Source organism: Oryctolagus cuniculus, chromosome 12, assembly GCF_964237555.1.
Source record: "Oryctolagus cuniculus chromosome 12, mOryCun1.1, whole genome shotgun sequence".
In the NCBI taxonomy this organism is placed as follows: domain Eukaryota; kingdom Metazoa; phylum Chordata; class Mammalia; order Lagomorpha; family Leporidae; genus Oryctolagus; species Oryctolagus cuniculus.
Window position 1 is genome coordinate 28645725 of NC_091443.1, and position 17805 is coordinate 28663529.

Sequence of the window (17805 nt, forward strand, 5' to 3'; positions counted from 1 at the left end):
ACTCCTCCATCTTAAGCTACCATTGGAAGGTTTTGTACATCATTTGATGGTGGATTTTGGAGAGAGTGTTATAAATTTCAAGGTGTAGGAGCAGGAGTATACTCAAATACCTAGCATGAGATGGAAATAAGCAGTTGTTTCATTAGTCCTAAATGTAATTTTCCATCTCCCAGTTTCTGATTGAAACTGACAAGTATAATGAAATATGCCCTTGCCAATTACGGAACACTATTGTGTGACCCATATCAGTATGTTATGTAAAGACAAGTATCAGGTGTTATTAGTATTAGGTGTTACTGTATTTTTACTTCTGTAAATTTGTGGAAGAGATTCCTCCCATAAATTAGCCTTATATATATTTTTTTTACTTCAGAGAATCACCAAGTTTATATTCAAATTCTGTAGATTCATTGTCTTTTTAATCCTAAATAAAAATCCAAATCTATCAGCATTCATTTTTAAGCAGTTAAAGGCTCTGTTTAGAATATTGCTGTTTAGGTTGAAGATGTCTACAGAAAATTCTTGAGACTACTGCACTTGACTTGTGGATATAACCTCAACATTTTCCTTTAATAAAATAACCATTTCTCTTCCACCCCTAATTGTATTACAACAAAAAGTCTGACTTCATAAATAAGGATGATCTCCAATCTGTAGTAGCTGTCAATCATGTATTTGATGACAGGTACCACACTTTATTTCTCATGGCCCATAGTTTTTTGCATATAGTTGGTTTCCGATGATACATAAGCCAATGAGTTGTAATCAAATTTTATTTGCCTTTTAGGGACTTAAATAAGAGAAAATTATATTTAGGAATTTGGACAGTTTCTTGAGAACTGAGTTTCTCTTTAATGAGGATTTTAGACTCAGGCATCAATGATATATAGCCTTCACTGGTTTAATTCAGTGATTATTTTTTTTAAAAGATAAATTTATTTATTTGAAAGTCAGAGAAGGAGAGTCAGAGAGAGAGGTCTTCTATTCACTGGTTCATTCCTCAATTGGCTGCAATGGCTGAAGTTGCACTGATCTGAAGCCAGGAGCCAGAAGCTTCTTCTGGGTCTCCCAGACGGGTGCAGGGGCCCAAGGACTTGGGCCATCTTCCACTGCTTTCCCAGGGCACAGCAGAGAGCTGGATCAGAAGTGGAGCAGCTGTGTCTTGAACCAGTACCCATATGGAATGCTGGCACTGCAGGCAGCGACTTTACCCACTATGCCACTGTGCTGGTGTGATTATCTTTTTGCTCAACTCAGTACAGGGTCAAACCTTCTTATTTAGCTTCTTCCTTGCCCCACATGATATATAATTAGTAGTCACATTCCATTGTTGTCAAATCAGAGTCCTTTTTCCCTTCTAATGATTCTCTCTCTCTCTCTCTCTTTTTTTTTTTTTTTTTTTTTTTTTTGTGTGTGTGTGTGTGTGCAGTATCTATTTTGGTACAACTTTCCTTACTATATTAAAACTTGGATTTCAGATTAGAGGGGCCTTCTGACATTTCGACAATCAAATTTTATCATATGGTCTTGTAATAATGGTCATTTCCTGAGGTGTTAATTTTCTCCCATCCCATTCCCCTTAGCCATTTTTAGAATGTGTTGGTGATGCTGACTATTAGATAAATTTGGAACTTTCTCTCCAGCAAACTGTTTAATCCCCTGGGGAAGCTCAAAATGTGAAGACTGATGGGCCTTACTGTGGAGAAATCAGATAAGAGTTGTTCTAACAATCATGATGGTTCATGGGAAGACAGTTGACTTACCTTCTTATTTCTCTTTTCTCCCTGACTTGGCAGCTCCCCCCACGGTTCGCATTGTTCACTCAGGCTTGGCCTGTAACATAGAGGAGGAACGCTACTCTGAAAGAGTCTACACCATCCGGGAAGGAGAAACGCTGGAATTGACCTGTCTTGTCACAGGACATCCCCGTCCACAGGTGAGCCCCGAACTGTGACATTGAGGAAAAACTGACTTTCTTTAAAAGTCAAAAATTACATGTTTTAGATTTAGTGAAATAGCTGTTTGTGTGTGTGTGTGTGTGTGTGTGTGTTACTCAAGTGTTTGTGTATGTGCAGTGCAGGACCCGAGTTGTGATTTCTTAACGTTCAAACAAAATATTCGTGTGCATAAGATGAAAAAAGAGTTTGTTGTGGTATTATGAGCTATTTAGAAGACACTTCTTAGGAAGCTGTTAAAACACAGCTATAAAAATATCTCAGTAAGATAACAATTCATATGGCAATGAGCTTATTTTAGAATGTGTAACATGATTTCATGATGACATAATTGCAGCTGAAAAAGCATTTGTTCTCAAGAATGTGATGTGTGAGGTCACATGTGCTTTGCTTACTCCTAGTCATTATATTCATGGAAAATTATGAGAAACAGACATTTGCAGGTGCTATATGAATTCAGGCTTTGAGAGTTATCACCTATGATAACTATGAATTTCTTAAGCTGATTTAATAGCAGGAATAGAAACTAAGACTTTCAAAGGGCATATCCCAAGAGAAAAACTTGAAGGAATAAAAGGAGCTAGACAGAGCTAGACCCTAGGTGCTCTATTAGAGTTATATACATAAGACTACAAAAAAACCCACAAATTTGGATATAGAAGGTTAATTGACAACTTTTATTGTCATATGTTTAACCTGACTAGTTCAAAATTCACAGTGGTGATTTCTATGAACCACATGGCAGGAAAAGAAGTCTTATTTAGTAGACAAAACTACGTATTTTTACTGTTTGCATTAACTGAAAAGCACCCAGCTAACACAGTCACAGAGGGGAAAGTGAAGAGCACTGTGGTGATTTTGTGAACTCGTATTTAACCTTGGTGCTTACTTCTGGTGTTCTTAACTTTTAATCTTCAAAGATTTTGATCTTGACATTTTGACCTTGAAGAACAAATAAAAATAGGCATATGAATCATCATAGAATGGGACATTGGATAGATAGATAGGGAAAGAGGTAGATGGATTGACAAATATTATGGACAAAATTAGAATAATAAAATGTTTCCCAAAATATATGCTGTTGTTAAAGTGGAAAGTAGAAAAACTCATAAAATAGTTAATAAATTATTGAAAAAATGAAACAGCTAACATTTCATATTATATTTAGTACTAACTACAAATAAATTAATGGATAAGCGGTCTTAATGAAATCTGGATCAACAAAATTGATAATTCAATGTTTTAGAAAAAATTTCCCGATGAAAATATACAAGTATATAAATAATATTGTTAAAATATGATACAGATAGTAGAGCTAATATGTGTTTTTGTTCTTAAATTTATTCAGAAAACATAGGAGTCCAGTGAAAATAATATTATAATTTTAAAATTAAAAAATAATAGAATTATCTATAGGGAATATTTGCTGAAAGAAAATTTATAATAGTTATAATGTGATTATTATTTTTGTATTTTTAGACATGGAATAAAAATGCTAGAATCATACATTGAAGTCAACCCAAGAGGGTCAGTCGAATCCTCAGTTTTGTGCATCAGTTTCAGTGTTTTATTCTTTCTGTGATGATTAATTAATTGCTCATGTATTTCCATAAAGCTGTATTGCATAAGGCGAAAATGAAACTGCATTTTGAAAAGGAGGGTCCAAATAAATCTAAAAGAAACCACAAGGAGCTAGAGGAGAGGCAGTTTATGGCAAGAAAAGACATATCAAAGCTCCCCCCTTCCCCACAATCAATGTACCAAACCCGCAGTGTTTGAGCTGCAACTTTTACTTGAATACACAGCTTCTTATCTCTGTGCCTGATTCATCACAAGAGTTACTCTACTCCCTCTATCTCCATGATTATGTCTCTTTAATATTAGAGATGTCTTACTTTCTCCATACATCGTCTTTTTCATCGTTCACAGTTGGGAGCACAGTCTTTGATCTCTAGCCAATACAAAATAAGTTCTGAAACAAAGAAGTTAGATAGATCTTTCCCTAAGCAGTTCTATTTCTGGAAGTATTGCAGTGTATGCTCTTTTACAGAAAAAAAAAGATTTATTTGAAAGTCAGAGTTACAGAGAGAAGGAGAGAAAAGAAGAGGTCTTTGATCCACTGGTTTACTTCTCAAATGTCAGTGATGGCCAGGGCTGGGCCAGGATGAAGCCTGGAGCTTCCTCCAGGTCTCCCATGTAGGTGGTAGGGGCCCAAGTGCAGGGATCATCTTTTGCTGCTTTCCCAGGCACTTTAGTATGGAACTGGATCAGAAGTGGAGCCATCAGGACTCCAACTGGCACCCAGGTGGGATGCTGGCGCCACAGGTGGTAACTTAACCCACTGCACCACAACACCAGCAGCTCAATGTATTGTTCACTGTATGTTTCAGCATCCCTCTTTATTTATTCCTCGAAAACACTTGTTTTTAGGTGAATCAGTTTCCATTTGTATTGCCAGTTTGAAAACAATTCACTGGGCTTCCTCCTCTGTCACCAAAGTGGATAAGGAAAGCTGACAGATCATCTAGGGCTTGGCAGCCTGCCCAAAAGACCAGGGCATGCTGTTGGCCATTGGGTCTGAGGATGGGTTTTTCTTGGCAAATATCATGAAGCTAGAATGACTTTCTTGTTTAATCTGAACATGATTATACTTGAAATGCACTGGGAGAGAGAAGTTTCTCAATCATTCAATGGCCTATTTCTTAATTTCCTGCCCATTCCCAAAGAATACCAATGATTGTCTGTTTCCAGAAGTATTGTGGGACAGTTTTCCCCTCTAGGCTCTATATAAATGTTTTAATGTGATATGATGTTTGTTGATAGATAGTGACCTGATGATACTGACATCCAAGAAAAATAAAATGAACGGTGGAGAGGTCAGTAGCATAAAGTGGTGAAGAGGTGACACTGGGACCAGACTGCCTATAATAACCCTGGTCCCACCTTGATTAACAGTGTGACCTTGGAAAAGTTTCCTAACCTCTCTGACCCTCAGTTTTCTTCTTTTTTTCTACAATAGGGATGATAATGAACATCATACTTAGATAAAGGGATACCTTTGAGAGAGAAAATTATATTGTAAATATATATATACATATACTATGTATTTGTACATACATGCAACCATATTATGTGTGAGACAGTAAATGACACTCATGCACTTTAAGATTGTGCATTTTAAATAGCTGTTCAATTTAAACAATTTCTCACACATTTTTCAGCCTCCTGTACATCTTTGTTCTTATCTTGTATTTTCTAACCAACTTGCTGCCTATATTTTTGTAGACTGGTGCCAGCTGTTAAATACTACATAAAAATTCAGTTTTTAATAAATCTGTGGCATGTTTTACCTCCCAGGATGTTGTTTGCCTTGAAACATTGTTTATGTTATTTTGTTAGATTTTGTCACATTTGTTTGGTTATAAAATATTAGTTGTTTCAACTTTTTCATTTTTGGTTCTTGTATTTTGTTTATTAGTCTAGTGTTTGCTTTTTCTCTGTCTTCTCTCTCTTGCCTTAAGCAAACAGGAGCGTCTACATTCCACCCTAAAGCTTCCAAGTGCTGTTTTTGTCATTCATTTAAAAATTGGATATATTGCCTTTCTATTTTCCTTTTCTGTACCAATGCTGTACTATTTTAACTTCTATTGCTTTATAGTATTTTTGAAAGTGTTCTTTTATATTTGTTTTTCAATATTTCCTCGATTGACCTCAAATGTTTTTTATCTCCCTATGAATTAGAAGAGGTTTTCATATGTCCTTTCCAAATAAATATTGGGATTTTAATTGCATTGTTTTATTTTTGCAATGAGATCATGTGCTAGAAAGCATTAGAGAACTTTTAAAAAGAAATTTTCAATAGGACATTTCAAATATTTCAGCCTTCTTAAAGAAGAAGATGGTTTTATTGTAATGTGAAAAAGGTGGTCTTTGAATTTGCTTTAATAATAAACATGGAAATGCGTATCTGGAAGTTTGGAATATAGTGACCTCTCCATCTTTTAAAAACAAGGGAAAAGAGAAGAAAAAAATGTGCATCAACCCAAGCAGCTTTACTTTTATGTGTTTTGTATGTTGGCTGGATGAGATTTCATTTGAATAATATGTGTCATCACTAAAATATGGATAATGTTGAAAGCAATTCTATAAAAATTATTTATATCAAAAACATTTATCTAAGAAGCATTAAAATTGTTTACAGTCTTATAATACCTCACCCTCATTGGTGTTGGCCATTTTCAATTGTTTATTAGAATCATATTCAGTCATTTGATTACCCTATAAATGCATTCTCAATTATCAAGGCTGTTGCAGAGTTACTGATGTTCTTTTGTCTTCATTAATCTTTTATGAAAATTCTGAAGTTACCATCTTGCCATGATGAAAATCTCAGATGGCCAGTTATTTTTAGTTTTATTCTTTGTAGATATTTTATAAATCTTGGTTCATATTTTCATACTTTATTCTCATTCATTCCACTAAAATTGTTACAAAATGCTAATGCATACTCATGAAAAATTGATATACTCGAATTTTTTATTTATGTTCAGTTAATATGGGCAGAATTGGGTCCTGATACCTAACTAGAAGAATAAAATAATACATTGTTTCCTTTAATCACCCATAGTGATCTATGTTTGATCTTATCAAAACAGATTAATCCTTTTTCACTTATGGTTAGTACATTAAATATTTTAATTATGGCAAAGTTACTTTAGTTTTCAAATTCCTAGTTTTTGGAGCACTTCTTGGAATAGCTTTGAAATATGGAGATGTGAAATTTAAGTTTCATAATACTACCTGTCAACTTCTATGTGAAGATTATATTGTCAGTGCTAATTGATGATCTATACCAGTGTTGGTTATAAACATGTAGCATTTATTCTAAATTAGGCTCATCACAGCCTTTTCCCAAAGTGCTTAGCGATGCTTTGAACAAAATCAATAAGAAATAAAAACCATTGTTGTAATCTGAAAAAGTTAACTTATGCTACAAAGAATGTGCTTATAAAATGTGTTTTTCTCCCCAAAATGAGAAAATATCTTAAAAATGACTCAGTTCTTTTTTGGGGGGGTGGGTTTGGGGTAGGAATTGTTAGTCTTTTATTTTTGTTTTCACTTAGTGTCAAGGCCTTAACAGAAATCTGAAAGTAACATTTGTTTTCCTGACAGTTTTATCTTTTTCTATCAGCAAACATCGATTTCTTCCCTCTTCCACTACTTAGTGGTACAGGAGGAAACAGTATCCTTTACAACCTAGCCCCTTCTTGTTACTTACTTGCCTGGGGCAGAAATCGTTAAAAGACGCTGAATAAGCTAGAGCATAGCAAAATCTCTAGTTGGTGACTTCTCTTTTGGGTGTCATGGATATTGTATATTTTTTGTAATTAAGACTTGGGCATCTAGGCCTGAAGTGTAGAAGGCAAGCTAAGTGATCTTTTTTTTTTTTTTTTAATTTATTTGACAGAGTTAGACAGTGAGGGGGAGAGAGAGAGAGAGAGAGAGAGAGAGAGAGAGAGAGAGAGGGAGGGAGGGAGGGAGGGAGGGAGGGAGGGAGGGAGGGAGGGAGGGAAAGATCTTCCTTCCACTGGTTCACCCCCCAAATGGCCACTATGGCCGGAGCTACACCGATTCGAAGCCAGGAGCCAGGTGCTTCCTCTGGGTCTCCCATGAAGGTGCAGGGGCCCAAGCATTTGGGCCATCCTCCACTGCCTTCCCAGGCCACAGCAGAGAGCTGGACTGGAAGAGGAGCAACTGGGACTAGAACCAGGAGCCCATATGGGATGCTGGTGCCGCAGGCGGAGGATTAACCAGCTGAGCTACGGCGCCGGACACCAAGTGATCTTTTGCATTTACACCATGTGGAATCAGAACAACTGGACTTTTTGATAGCTCTGTATTACTTTCAAGAAGATGGAGTATAACCAGTCGTACTTACAGATCATTTTGGAAGGGTTTTCTGAAGTATTATACAGTGAATATAATACATTTCATGAGATATATAAATTGTGTACTGGTGAGCTTCTGCTTTTAGCCTTCCTTGCTTTCTGATTCCAAATTGTGTCAGTGACTGAATCACATGATTGTATACTGTGTTTCCTAGGGTTGCTGTTAGGAAGTACCACAGACCATGCTTCTAGATGGAACAAGAATTTCTTCTCTCACATTCAGATGCTAGAATTACGAAATCAAGGTGTCAGCAGGGCCATCTTCTCTCTGAGTGGAATCCTTCCTTTCCCTTTGCTAGTTTCCGGTAGTGACCAATCCTTGGTGTCCCTTGGCTTTCATCTGCATCCGTCTCTGGCATCGCAGGAGTCCATATGTGTATGTCAGGCTTCATGGTGTCCTTGTCTTGCAAGATGAAGATATCAGGAATAGTGCATTATGGGTTCCCCCTACTCCAGTCTCCAGTGTCCTCAGTGTAACCAATTACATTTACAACACCTTGTACTCAAATGTCAGATAACAGAGTTGGGGAAGGGGTGGAGGAGGGAGATCTCAAAGAATAATGGTATTTATTTGGGAAAAGAACATTGCAGTAGGAATACAGGCCCTCTGATAAATCGGGTGTATTCAGGAGATTGAGGGATGGGGAATTTGGAAAGGCAGTGTGAGAAGGATTACCTAAGATGTATTGAAACAAAAATCCTTGCCCATTAGAAACAATACCAAGTGCAGTGTCATTCCACGATTAGATAGTTGAGCAGACATCCTTACCCAAGTATTTTTTACATAAGCAGTTGGTTTCATTTGTGCAAGGTTGTGATTCTGGCAGTCTTCTGTACATAGCTGTATTTGGAGATATATACACAAGATTCCCCCACCTGTATGACCCCCTGCATTTATTATTTTGTTTGGGACTAGACAAAAATGATACCATTTTATTTGAACTCCCACACAGATTGTTTCACATCTGAGGAATTGGGGAGAGTGCAAACATAGTTTTGAAGTCACGAGACATGTTATTTGTAGTTTTAAATTACTTACATCTTTAGTGAGTGTGTTCTGAGGCTGCCTTCATTGGGTCTATGGTACATCCTGGCAACCATACCTACTAATAATATATGGTGTAATTGAAAATTGCCAAGAGAGTGGATCTTATACATTCTCACAACAAGAAAATGATAGAGGTGTGAGGTGAAGAATATGTGAATTCCCTTGGTTTAACCACTTTACATTGCATACATAGATCAAAACACCACACTGTATACCATAAAAATATACAATTTTTATTTCTCAACTTTACCTTAATATAAATAATAATGAAGGGAGCTTGTTATCTACTGCCTTTTATTTGTTGTCTCTTCCACTGGTTTGTACCCCTTACATCTTGTCTGGTTTAAGGGACTTCATTGCCATTTCTGTACTTCTGTGTGGTACCTTCCTGTTTGCCTACCTGTCATGGCATGCTGCTTAGCAAGTGAGTGAGATTTTAGGTTCTGGAATCTAACTGCATGATTCACCATTACTTAACCTTCCTTTCTCTTGCTTTACTCATGTAGAAAATGAAGTTATTAATAGTAATTAAGCAGTAAGTTTCATTAAGGATCAAATATATCATGCCAGTAAAGACTTAAAATTTTAAATAATTACTTGTTGCAAGAATAATAGAATGATCACGTTCTTCTTGAATACATTGTTTTTCTCTCAGTGAATTATCAGCTACTGAGTAGACACTGGGTTTTGCCATCCTCTTTTCTATCCTATTAGGGTACATATTTGCTGTGATTTGTCTTAGACAGCTCTTGTCTGTGGCTGTTCTGGCATACTTTTTAAGATCATCCTTTCTCTACTTTAACTAGTGCCCTGTATTCAAGGATAGAATATATGGGAACCAAAACAAAAAGTCACATGTGGATGGTTACAATAGCTTACTGAATGAATGAGACAAGCATTATCAGTTTAAGCTAATTCTCCGGTATTTTAATTAATTTTATTGCTTTTTAAAAATAGTAAATTGTATTTGCCTGTCATTTACTTTAAGCATTCAGCATCTAAGGAAATCTTCAGATACACTGATGTCTGTGAATTGCTGTTGGAATCTGTATCCCTCGGTGTCTGTAGGAATGCATTAAATGCTCCGTTGGTGGCCTAGAAAACTTAATGTCTTCCCGTTTTTCCATGTAACAAGGATGTAAAAACACTTGTAAGATGAGAGTCAATAATATGAGTCTATTAAAGCCTTTCATCAGAGAAAATTCTAACTTTAAACTCTTTATATGGCTTTGGATAGTATTGTACATTTTTCAAGTCCAGATGTAGCCATTAAACATTTAGATCACATTCACAAAGTATCACACAAAAACATGGAAACTCATTGTTTATAATTTGATGTAAACAGCAAATTCTAAAATCAGAATCCCATGTCTAAATAATATAGTGATGATAGGAGACTGACGTTCATCAGTGAAGGGAAAAATCATAGAAGGTGGAACAGAGTTAGAAAATGTATGTGCTATGAAATGTTCGACTTCACGTTGACAACTGGCTGTGGTTCATTTTGCTAGAAGCCTTTGAGGAGACCTAGCCTCTTGTTTTTTCAAAGTCCCAGGATGGAGTTAATCCCTTCATAGGTACAATGGATGTTTGTGCATGAAATAGAATGGATGGTCCGTAGCTTATTGAAGTCTATTCTTTGAAGCATATACTCTTTATTGACATACCTGAATTAACATCTTCATTTGGCCCACTATGTTAACTAACATAACCAGTAAGTGTTCTAATTTGTGATGATAGACTGTAAATCATGCTGTGAGTCTGAACATTGCTAAGCATTCTTTTACAACTTATAGGGATTTGATATGTTCATGGGTTAAGCTTAAAACATTTTATTTCTTATTATATATGCACATTAACTAAGTCTACTACTGTCCTTATGACCATTTATCTACTTGAAATTTAGATTTCCTCTGACTGTCGTTTGGTGATCACAACAAGCCACATAACTTGACTTGTGCCTGTTTAAGGCTGATGCCTAGTTTAATTTATCAACCGCTTTTGAGGCAGTTAGCCACAAAGGGACATTTACTTCCGTAAATAAGGCCACTCCAGATTGGAGTACTCATGGAGGCTCATAAACCTAGTTTTGGTAGTATAATGAAAGTGGATTGTGGATGAGTTCGCATTTTCCAAACTCACAAAGGCTGATATACCTGCAAAGAATCAGATTTCAGTCATTTCAACAATCAGATTTCAGTATTCCTAGTGAAAACTACAACTGTAGACTATAGCAGATTGTTCGGTCTGTCAATCCGTGTAGATGAGCTACAAATAATGGTAAATTATAATAGAACAGCCAGTTTCATATGTTCCCATGGGGAATGGTCTGGACATTGCTCTTGTCTAACAGGATTACTCGCCCAGTAGGGAGGCCAAATATAAATGAGAATGATGAGCAGACACCTTGAACTGGGGTATCTACAGGCCATCTTGTCTACTATAGGGTGGGAAACCATAATGCTCGAGTCTAATAGTAAAAATTCCCTGGAAGGCTCCCAAATGATTACTGCCTGCCAGTTTGTCCTCCTCAAAACTTGTTTTTCTTTTCCCAAGGTTGACCAATTCTAGTCGTGGTTGGCATATTTTTCTTGAGATGTATTAACATTAATGCCTTTCGTGGCATGATAGCCAAGACCCAGAGATGTCTTAACAGTTTGACTTCATTAAGCTGACTTTGCACATTTCTATTATGAATTGTTACACATAATAAATTATAACTACCACTCTGAGGACATTCTTAATTTCTGTATCTGAGTTCTTTAGCATGGATGTACCCTATTAGATTTTTATTAGAAAGAAGAAACCTTGATGAAATTTTATCTTACCTTATCCTGTCCTCCTCATTCGGCAAATGTGTGCAATGAGACTGCAAAAGCTGAGTGTAAGGCCACTCTGACATTTGGAGACAGAGACTGGACGACTAAGTTGCCACCAAATTTTTGTCTCACCATCCTCCCACTGTACCACTCTGAGTCTTCAGATGTTTACGCCTATTCTGTTCCTTTTCTAGGATTTGCACACTTTTCAGCCTGGTGCACTGGAAATGCTCTTAATTGACTAGTTCACGTTTCACAATCATCACCCATCATGCGCACAGAACATGCCCCTATCTGCAGGATATTTCTGCCCTATTTGTCTTTGAAGATTTTTCTTTAAAGATTTATGTATTTATTTGAAAGTCAGAGTTACAGAGAGGAGAAGAGGCAGGGTGGGGGGGAGTGGGAGGGAGAGGTCTTCCTTCTGCTGCTTAACTCCTCAACTGACCACAACAGCTGGCGCTGTGCCAGTCTAAAGCCAAGAGCCAGGAGCTTTTTCCGGTCTCCCATGTGGGTGCAGGGGCCCAAGCACTTGGTCCATCTTCTGTATTCCAAGGCCATAGCAGAGAGCTGGATTGGAAGAGGAGCAGCCAGGACTTGAACTGGCACTGCAGGCAGTGGCTTTACACACTACACTGCAGCCCCAGCCCCTGTCTTTTAAGATTACTTTAGGAGAGGGATGCTGATGGTTAATTTAAATTACTGATTTCAAAAATAACATTACAGGGTGATCAACTTTTTTAGCTTCTACAGATGAGTGAAAGCATATGGTATTTAACTTTCTGGGACTGCCTTATTTCAATTAAGACAATGTCTTTCCAGTTCCATCCATGTTACCACAAATGACACGATTTTATTCTTTTTATGGCAAAATATTCCATCATATAAATCTACCATTTACATTCCATCCAACTATATATGTGTTTGATCAAAATCAGAAAGGATACAGGAGAGAGATTGATAACAGGAATCAGATTGCAGTTAAATTGAAGAGATAAGCTCTAGTGCCTTCTATCTGAGTAAGGTGACTGTAGTTTATAACAGTTGATTATATATTTCAGAATAACTAGAGTAGACAATTTCAGAGATTGTCAACATACAGAAATGCTAATTTTTGTGACTTGGTTATTATATATTGTGTGTAGATATCAAATTATCATACTATATACCATAAATTTGTCCAATTATGTGCCAATTAAAATAATAACATTTTAAAATATATATTTATTTTAAAGACAGAATTTGAGAGAGAGAGAGAGGAAGGGACAGAGAGAGAGAGAGAGAGATTGATTCCATCTGTTGATTCACTCCCCAAATGGGTGCAATGGCCCAAGCTGGGCTGATCCAAAGCCAGGAGCAAGGAGCTGGATACAGGTCTCCCAAGTGAGGTCAGGGGCCCAAGCACTTGGGCCATCTTTTGCTGCTTTCCCAACTGTATTAGCAGGGAATGGGATAGGAAGTGGAGCAGCCGGGACTCAAACCGGCACCCATATTGCATGTCAACACTGCAGGCAGCAGCTTAACCAGCTATGCCATAACACTGGCCCCAGTAGTAAAGATTTTAAAAAATAAAAATAACACTTAAAGACTATCAACATTTTATAACAGATAAAATGAAAAGAAAACCCTATTTACCTGAAATCAGGGCTTAAGAATCTGACAGTAACATGTACCTGATGTTAAAATGCTTTTAACTTAAGATACAATATGTAGTTGTTTCTCTGGAATTGTATTTGCAGTTTTTATGGTTGTTCTTGTAACTAGTCTCAAAAGTGACAAAATGGTATTCATGTAATTTGTATTACTAACTTCTTTGCAGAGCATGGAGAATATAGGCATATAATATGATACACTCGGTGGCATGCAAAAAAAAAAACACAAAAGTCCCACCTACCAGGAAATTACTAGAATTTTAAATTTTATTGCATTAAATAGAAAAAAAAAGGTGGAATACAGTATGTTCCCAAAAAATAGTGTGACAATATTCATGATGTCCTTTTCCAAATCTTATTTTGTTCTCCTTAATTGAGAATAGAGGCCTTATTTACATGCCATTTACCCCTTATGGATTTTTTTATCTTACCTGCCAGCTTACTGACTGCTTCTCTATATAGTTTGCTCTCTTTCACTTTGTATGTCTTTTCAAGCCTTACATCCCCTTCATTCTGCTATTAGCACAATCAGTACATTTAAAAGAATCATTCAATATTTGGTCAAGACTAATAGCCATGAGCAGAGACTTCTGATATGTGCTCATTTCAACACTGATGGGATTTTCAAGAGTATATATGAACAGTAAACATTGCCGTTGCCTTTCCATTATTAATACTTACATGTCTTATTCATAAAGATGATGACTTTTTTTTTTTTTATTTGACAGGTAGAGTTATAGACAGTGAGAGAGAGAGACAGAGAGAAAGGTCTTCCTTCCATTGATTCACCCCCAAAATGGCCAGCATGGTGAGTGCTGCACTGACCTGAAGCCAGGAGCCAGGTGCTTCTTCCTGGTCCCCCATGTGGGTGCAGGGCCCAAGCACTTGGGCCATCCTACACTGCCCTCCCAGACCACAGCAGAGAGCTGGACTGGAAGAGAAGCAAATAGGACTAGAACCAGGTGCCCATGTGGATGTTGGTGCCACAGGCGGAGGATTAACCAAGTGAGCCACGGTGCCAGCCCCAGTGATGGTAATGACTTCTTGTATTGGACAGAGTAGCTGTCTGAATTTCTGAAACAACCATCCATGAATATTTAGCTGAGTTCTAGCTCTTCTGGTCATGTATTTATTTGTGTAGATTTATGGACAGTCACATGAGCCTTGGGTAACTGTATTAGGGTCAAAATATCAGTGTCTGTAAGTAGGTAATGTCACTAGGCCACCAAAACAGCAAAGGCAACATTAAACCCTAATGATCACATTTAGAATTTGCTTACATATACATTGACTTTTCTGAAGATTGATAATATAATTTAGGTTTTTTTTTTTTCTGATTTTGTGTACAATTGCATTTTGAGGCAAATAGTTGTTGAAGACAGTGTCTTCTTTTCAGGTGCACTCAACTGATACATGCTGAACAAATTCCATAAATCAAAGATCACCATTCTACAGCTAAGCATCAGCAACTTCTGAAAGCTGTAGGTGAAATATTTTGAGAAAATGAAAATGGATTGATCAATAGGATGGTGGCAAAAGCATCTGATATGCCTTAACCTAACGAAGAATGGTACAAGCAGAGATTGTACCAGGGGGCTGCAAGAAGTTCTTAGAAGACGAATCTTTTAATTCCTTTTTCATGAACTCCATGTGCCTCTGGTAACTGCCAAGCACTTCAGTGCCATCTATGAGTGAATTAGTCATGCCCTGTCCCAAGTGAAATATAAAATGAAGTCTGAGAACAAAGCAACTTCTGGAAATACCTAGTTAAGAATCTACTAAATATATTGCTTCTCAGCCTTTGGGCTAAGATCGAGTGTAAAAACCTAAATGACATGAGGGTGCAATCACAGACATACATGCTACAGGAAGACTTAGGAATTACCTAGATAGCATGCTGTGGGTACCGATGTAGGCCAAGCGGGGCAGAAGAGAGAGCAGACAGGCTACAAACGCACGGCCAAAATGAATTTATTCCAGGAAAAATAAGTTCACAGAAGTGGCTGACTGCCTGTGTGCACACGGCCGGAACAAGTGGCTGAGAGTGCAGCCCTCCATGAGGATGGGTCTTGGCAGAGCTGAGCCACTTTTATGGGTTTTTCCATGGACTTTCAAAGGTGAAACAGAATGTAGAGCATGGGGAGGAGAACAATATAGGACATGGGACTGAGCTGGTTTCTTGAAAGAATGCAGGGGCAAAGGAGTCCTTCAGGGAATTTTATCTGCTTTCAGGCAAGGGGCTAATTAGGAGAGATGTCACAGATTAGGATATTTAAGAACTGTGTAATCTTTATGCAATGGATATACCCGTTTCAGATAATAATTTAAAAAATACTTTTTTTCCCAAAGAAACCTTTTATTTCAGCAATACAAACTTCATGCATTTCATAAGTACAACTTTAGGAATATAGTGATTCTTCCCACCATACTGAGCCTCCCACCCACTCTCCTACCCCTCCCCTTCCTCCCTCTCCCATTCCCAATACCATTGTTCTCTTAGATGCATTTTTGATTAACTTTATTCACAAGACCAACTCTACTAAGTAAAGAGTTCAACAATTTGCACGGAAAAAAAAAAAAACTTAGCAATCGAGACAAGAGATGTTCAAAGTCATTGCATCTTTTTTTAATGATTTATTTGAAAGGCAGAGTTACAGAGAAGCAGAGAAAGAGAGAGGGAGGGAGGGAGAGAGAGGTCTTCCATCCACTGATTCACTCCCCAAGTGGCCAAAATGGCCAGAACTGTGTTAGTCTGAAAGCCAGGAGCCAGGAGCTTCTTTCCAGTCTCCCACGCAGGTGCAAAGGCCCAAGGAGTTGGGCCATCTTCTGCTGCTTTCCCAGCCCATATCAGAGAGCTAGATTGGAAGTGGAGCAGCTGGGACTTTACCAGCTGTGCCACAGCACTGGCCCCCCAGTCATTGCATCTTGAAGTTAATTTCACTTCTTTTTTTAGAAACAATTAACTTTAAAGAAGCACCCAAGAACGACGTATCTTTTACAAGTACTTAGACATAATTACAATACAACTCTTTGAGGACAGAGGTCCTGCATGGGAAGTTAGTGTACAGTGACTCCAGTTGTTAATTTAACAATTAACACTCATGTATAACATCAATGATCACCCGAGGCTCTTGACTTGAGCTGCCATGGCTATGGAAGCCTTTTGAATGCACAATCTCAATCAGTATTTAGGCAAGGCCATAAGCAAAGTGGAAGTTCTCTCCTCCCTTCAGAGTAAAGTACCTCTTTTGATGACCACTTTTTTCCACTGGAGTCTTACCCACCGAGGTCCTTCATATAGAACTTTTTTTTTTTTTTTTTTTTTTTTTTTTTTTGCCTCAGTGTCTTGGGTTTCCATGCCTGATATGCTCTCTTGAGCTTTTCAGCCAGACCAGAATGCCTATAGGGCTGATTCTGAGGTCAGAGTGCTTCATAAAGTAATTGTCATTCTATGAGTCTGCTGTGTGGACTGCTTCCTGTGTTGGAGCATTCACTCCTTTTTAATTCTATTATTTTTCATCAGAGACTTAATCCTATTCATATGATCACTTTAACACTTAAGGTGGTATTTTTACCACCTAGCTTAAGGGGATTTGAGGTCCCATGGCAAGTTTTTAAACTGTACCCTTAGAAGTAAGTCCAGCCGGCACCACAGCTCACTAGGCTAATCCTCCGCCTTGTGGTGCCGGCACACCGGGTTCTAGTCCCAGTCAGGGCACCGGATTCTGTCCCGGTTGCCCTTCTTCCAGGCCAGCTCTCTGCTGTGGCCCGGGAGTGCAGTGGAGGATGGCCCAAGTGCTTGGGCCCTGCACCCCATGGGAGACCAGGAGAAGCACCTGGCTCCTGCCATCGGATCAGCACGGCGGCCATTGGAGGGTGAACCAATGGCAAAAAGAAGACCTTCCTCTCTGTCTCTCTCTCTCACTGTCCACTCTGCCTGTCAAAAAAAAAAAAAAAAAAAAAAAAAAGTAAGTCCATAGAAATATATGCAGATTGATACAGCTTTACAGTTACAAACTTCATATACTTCATAATTACAACTTTAGCTACATGATAATTCTTTCCACTGTGCCCACCCCCCATACTCCCACTCTACCTCCTCTTTGCTGTTTTATTCCCACTCTTATTTTCTACTTAACCTTTTTTAAAACAATTTTTTAAAATTTATATAAGGTGAACATATTACATGTACTTAATAAATACAGATTTGGGAACATAGTGATACATTTTGAGACAAAGAACTGCCTGATTTTTATATTGAAGAACTTTATTCACAAGGCATGAAATGTAGGTTTTTTATGCTTATCCATTAGAGAGACATACTGAAATATTTACATAGTTTAACATATGAGTTCTGGAATTTGTTAAAGACATTATAGAAAA

General features: G+C 37.7%; 1 protein-coding gene across 1 annotated transcript in view; it reads left to right on the forward strand.

The window, feature by feature from the left end:
* Positions 1-17805, forward strand: part of MDGA2 (MAM domain containing glycosylphosphatidylinositol anchor 2) — an 896755-nt gene that overhangs the window by 387031 nt on the left and 491919 nt on the right. Inside the window, exon 2 of the mRNA XM_008269620.4 lies at positions 1797-1936. Coding sequence (XP_008267842.3) covers positions 1797-1936 — 140 coding nt within the window. The remainder of the gene's footprint in view (positions 1-1796; positions 1937-17805) is intronic.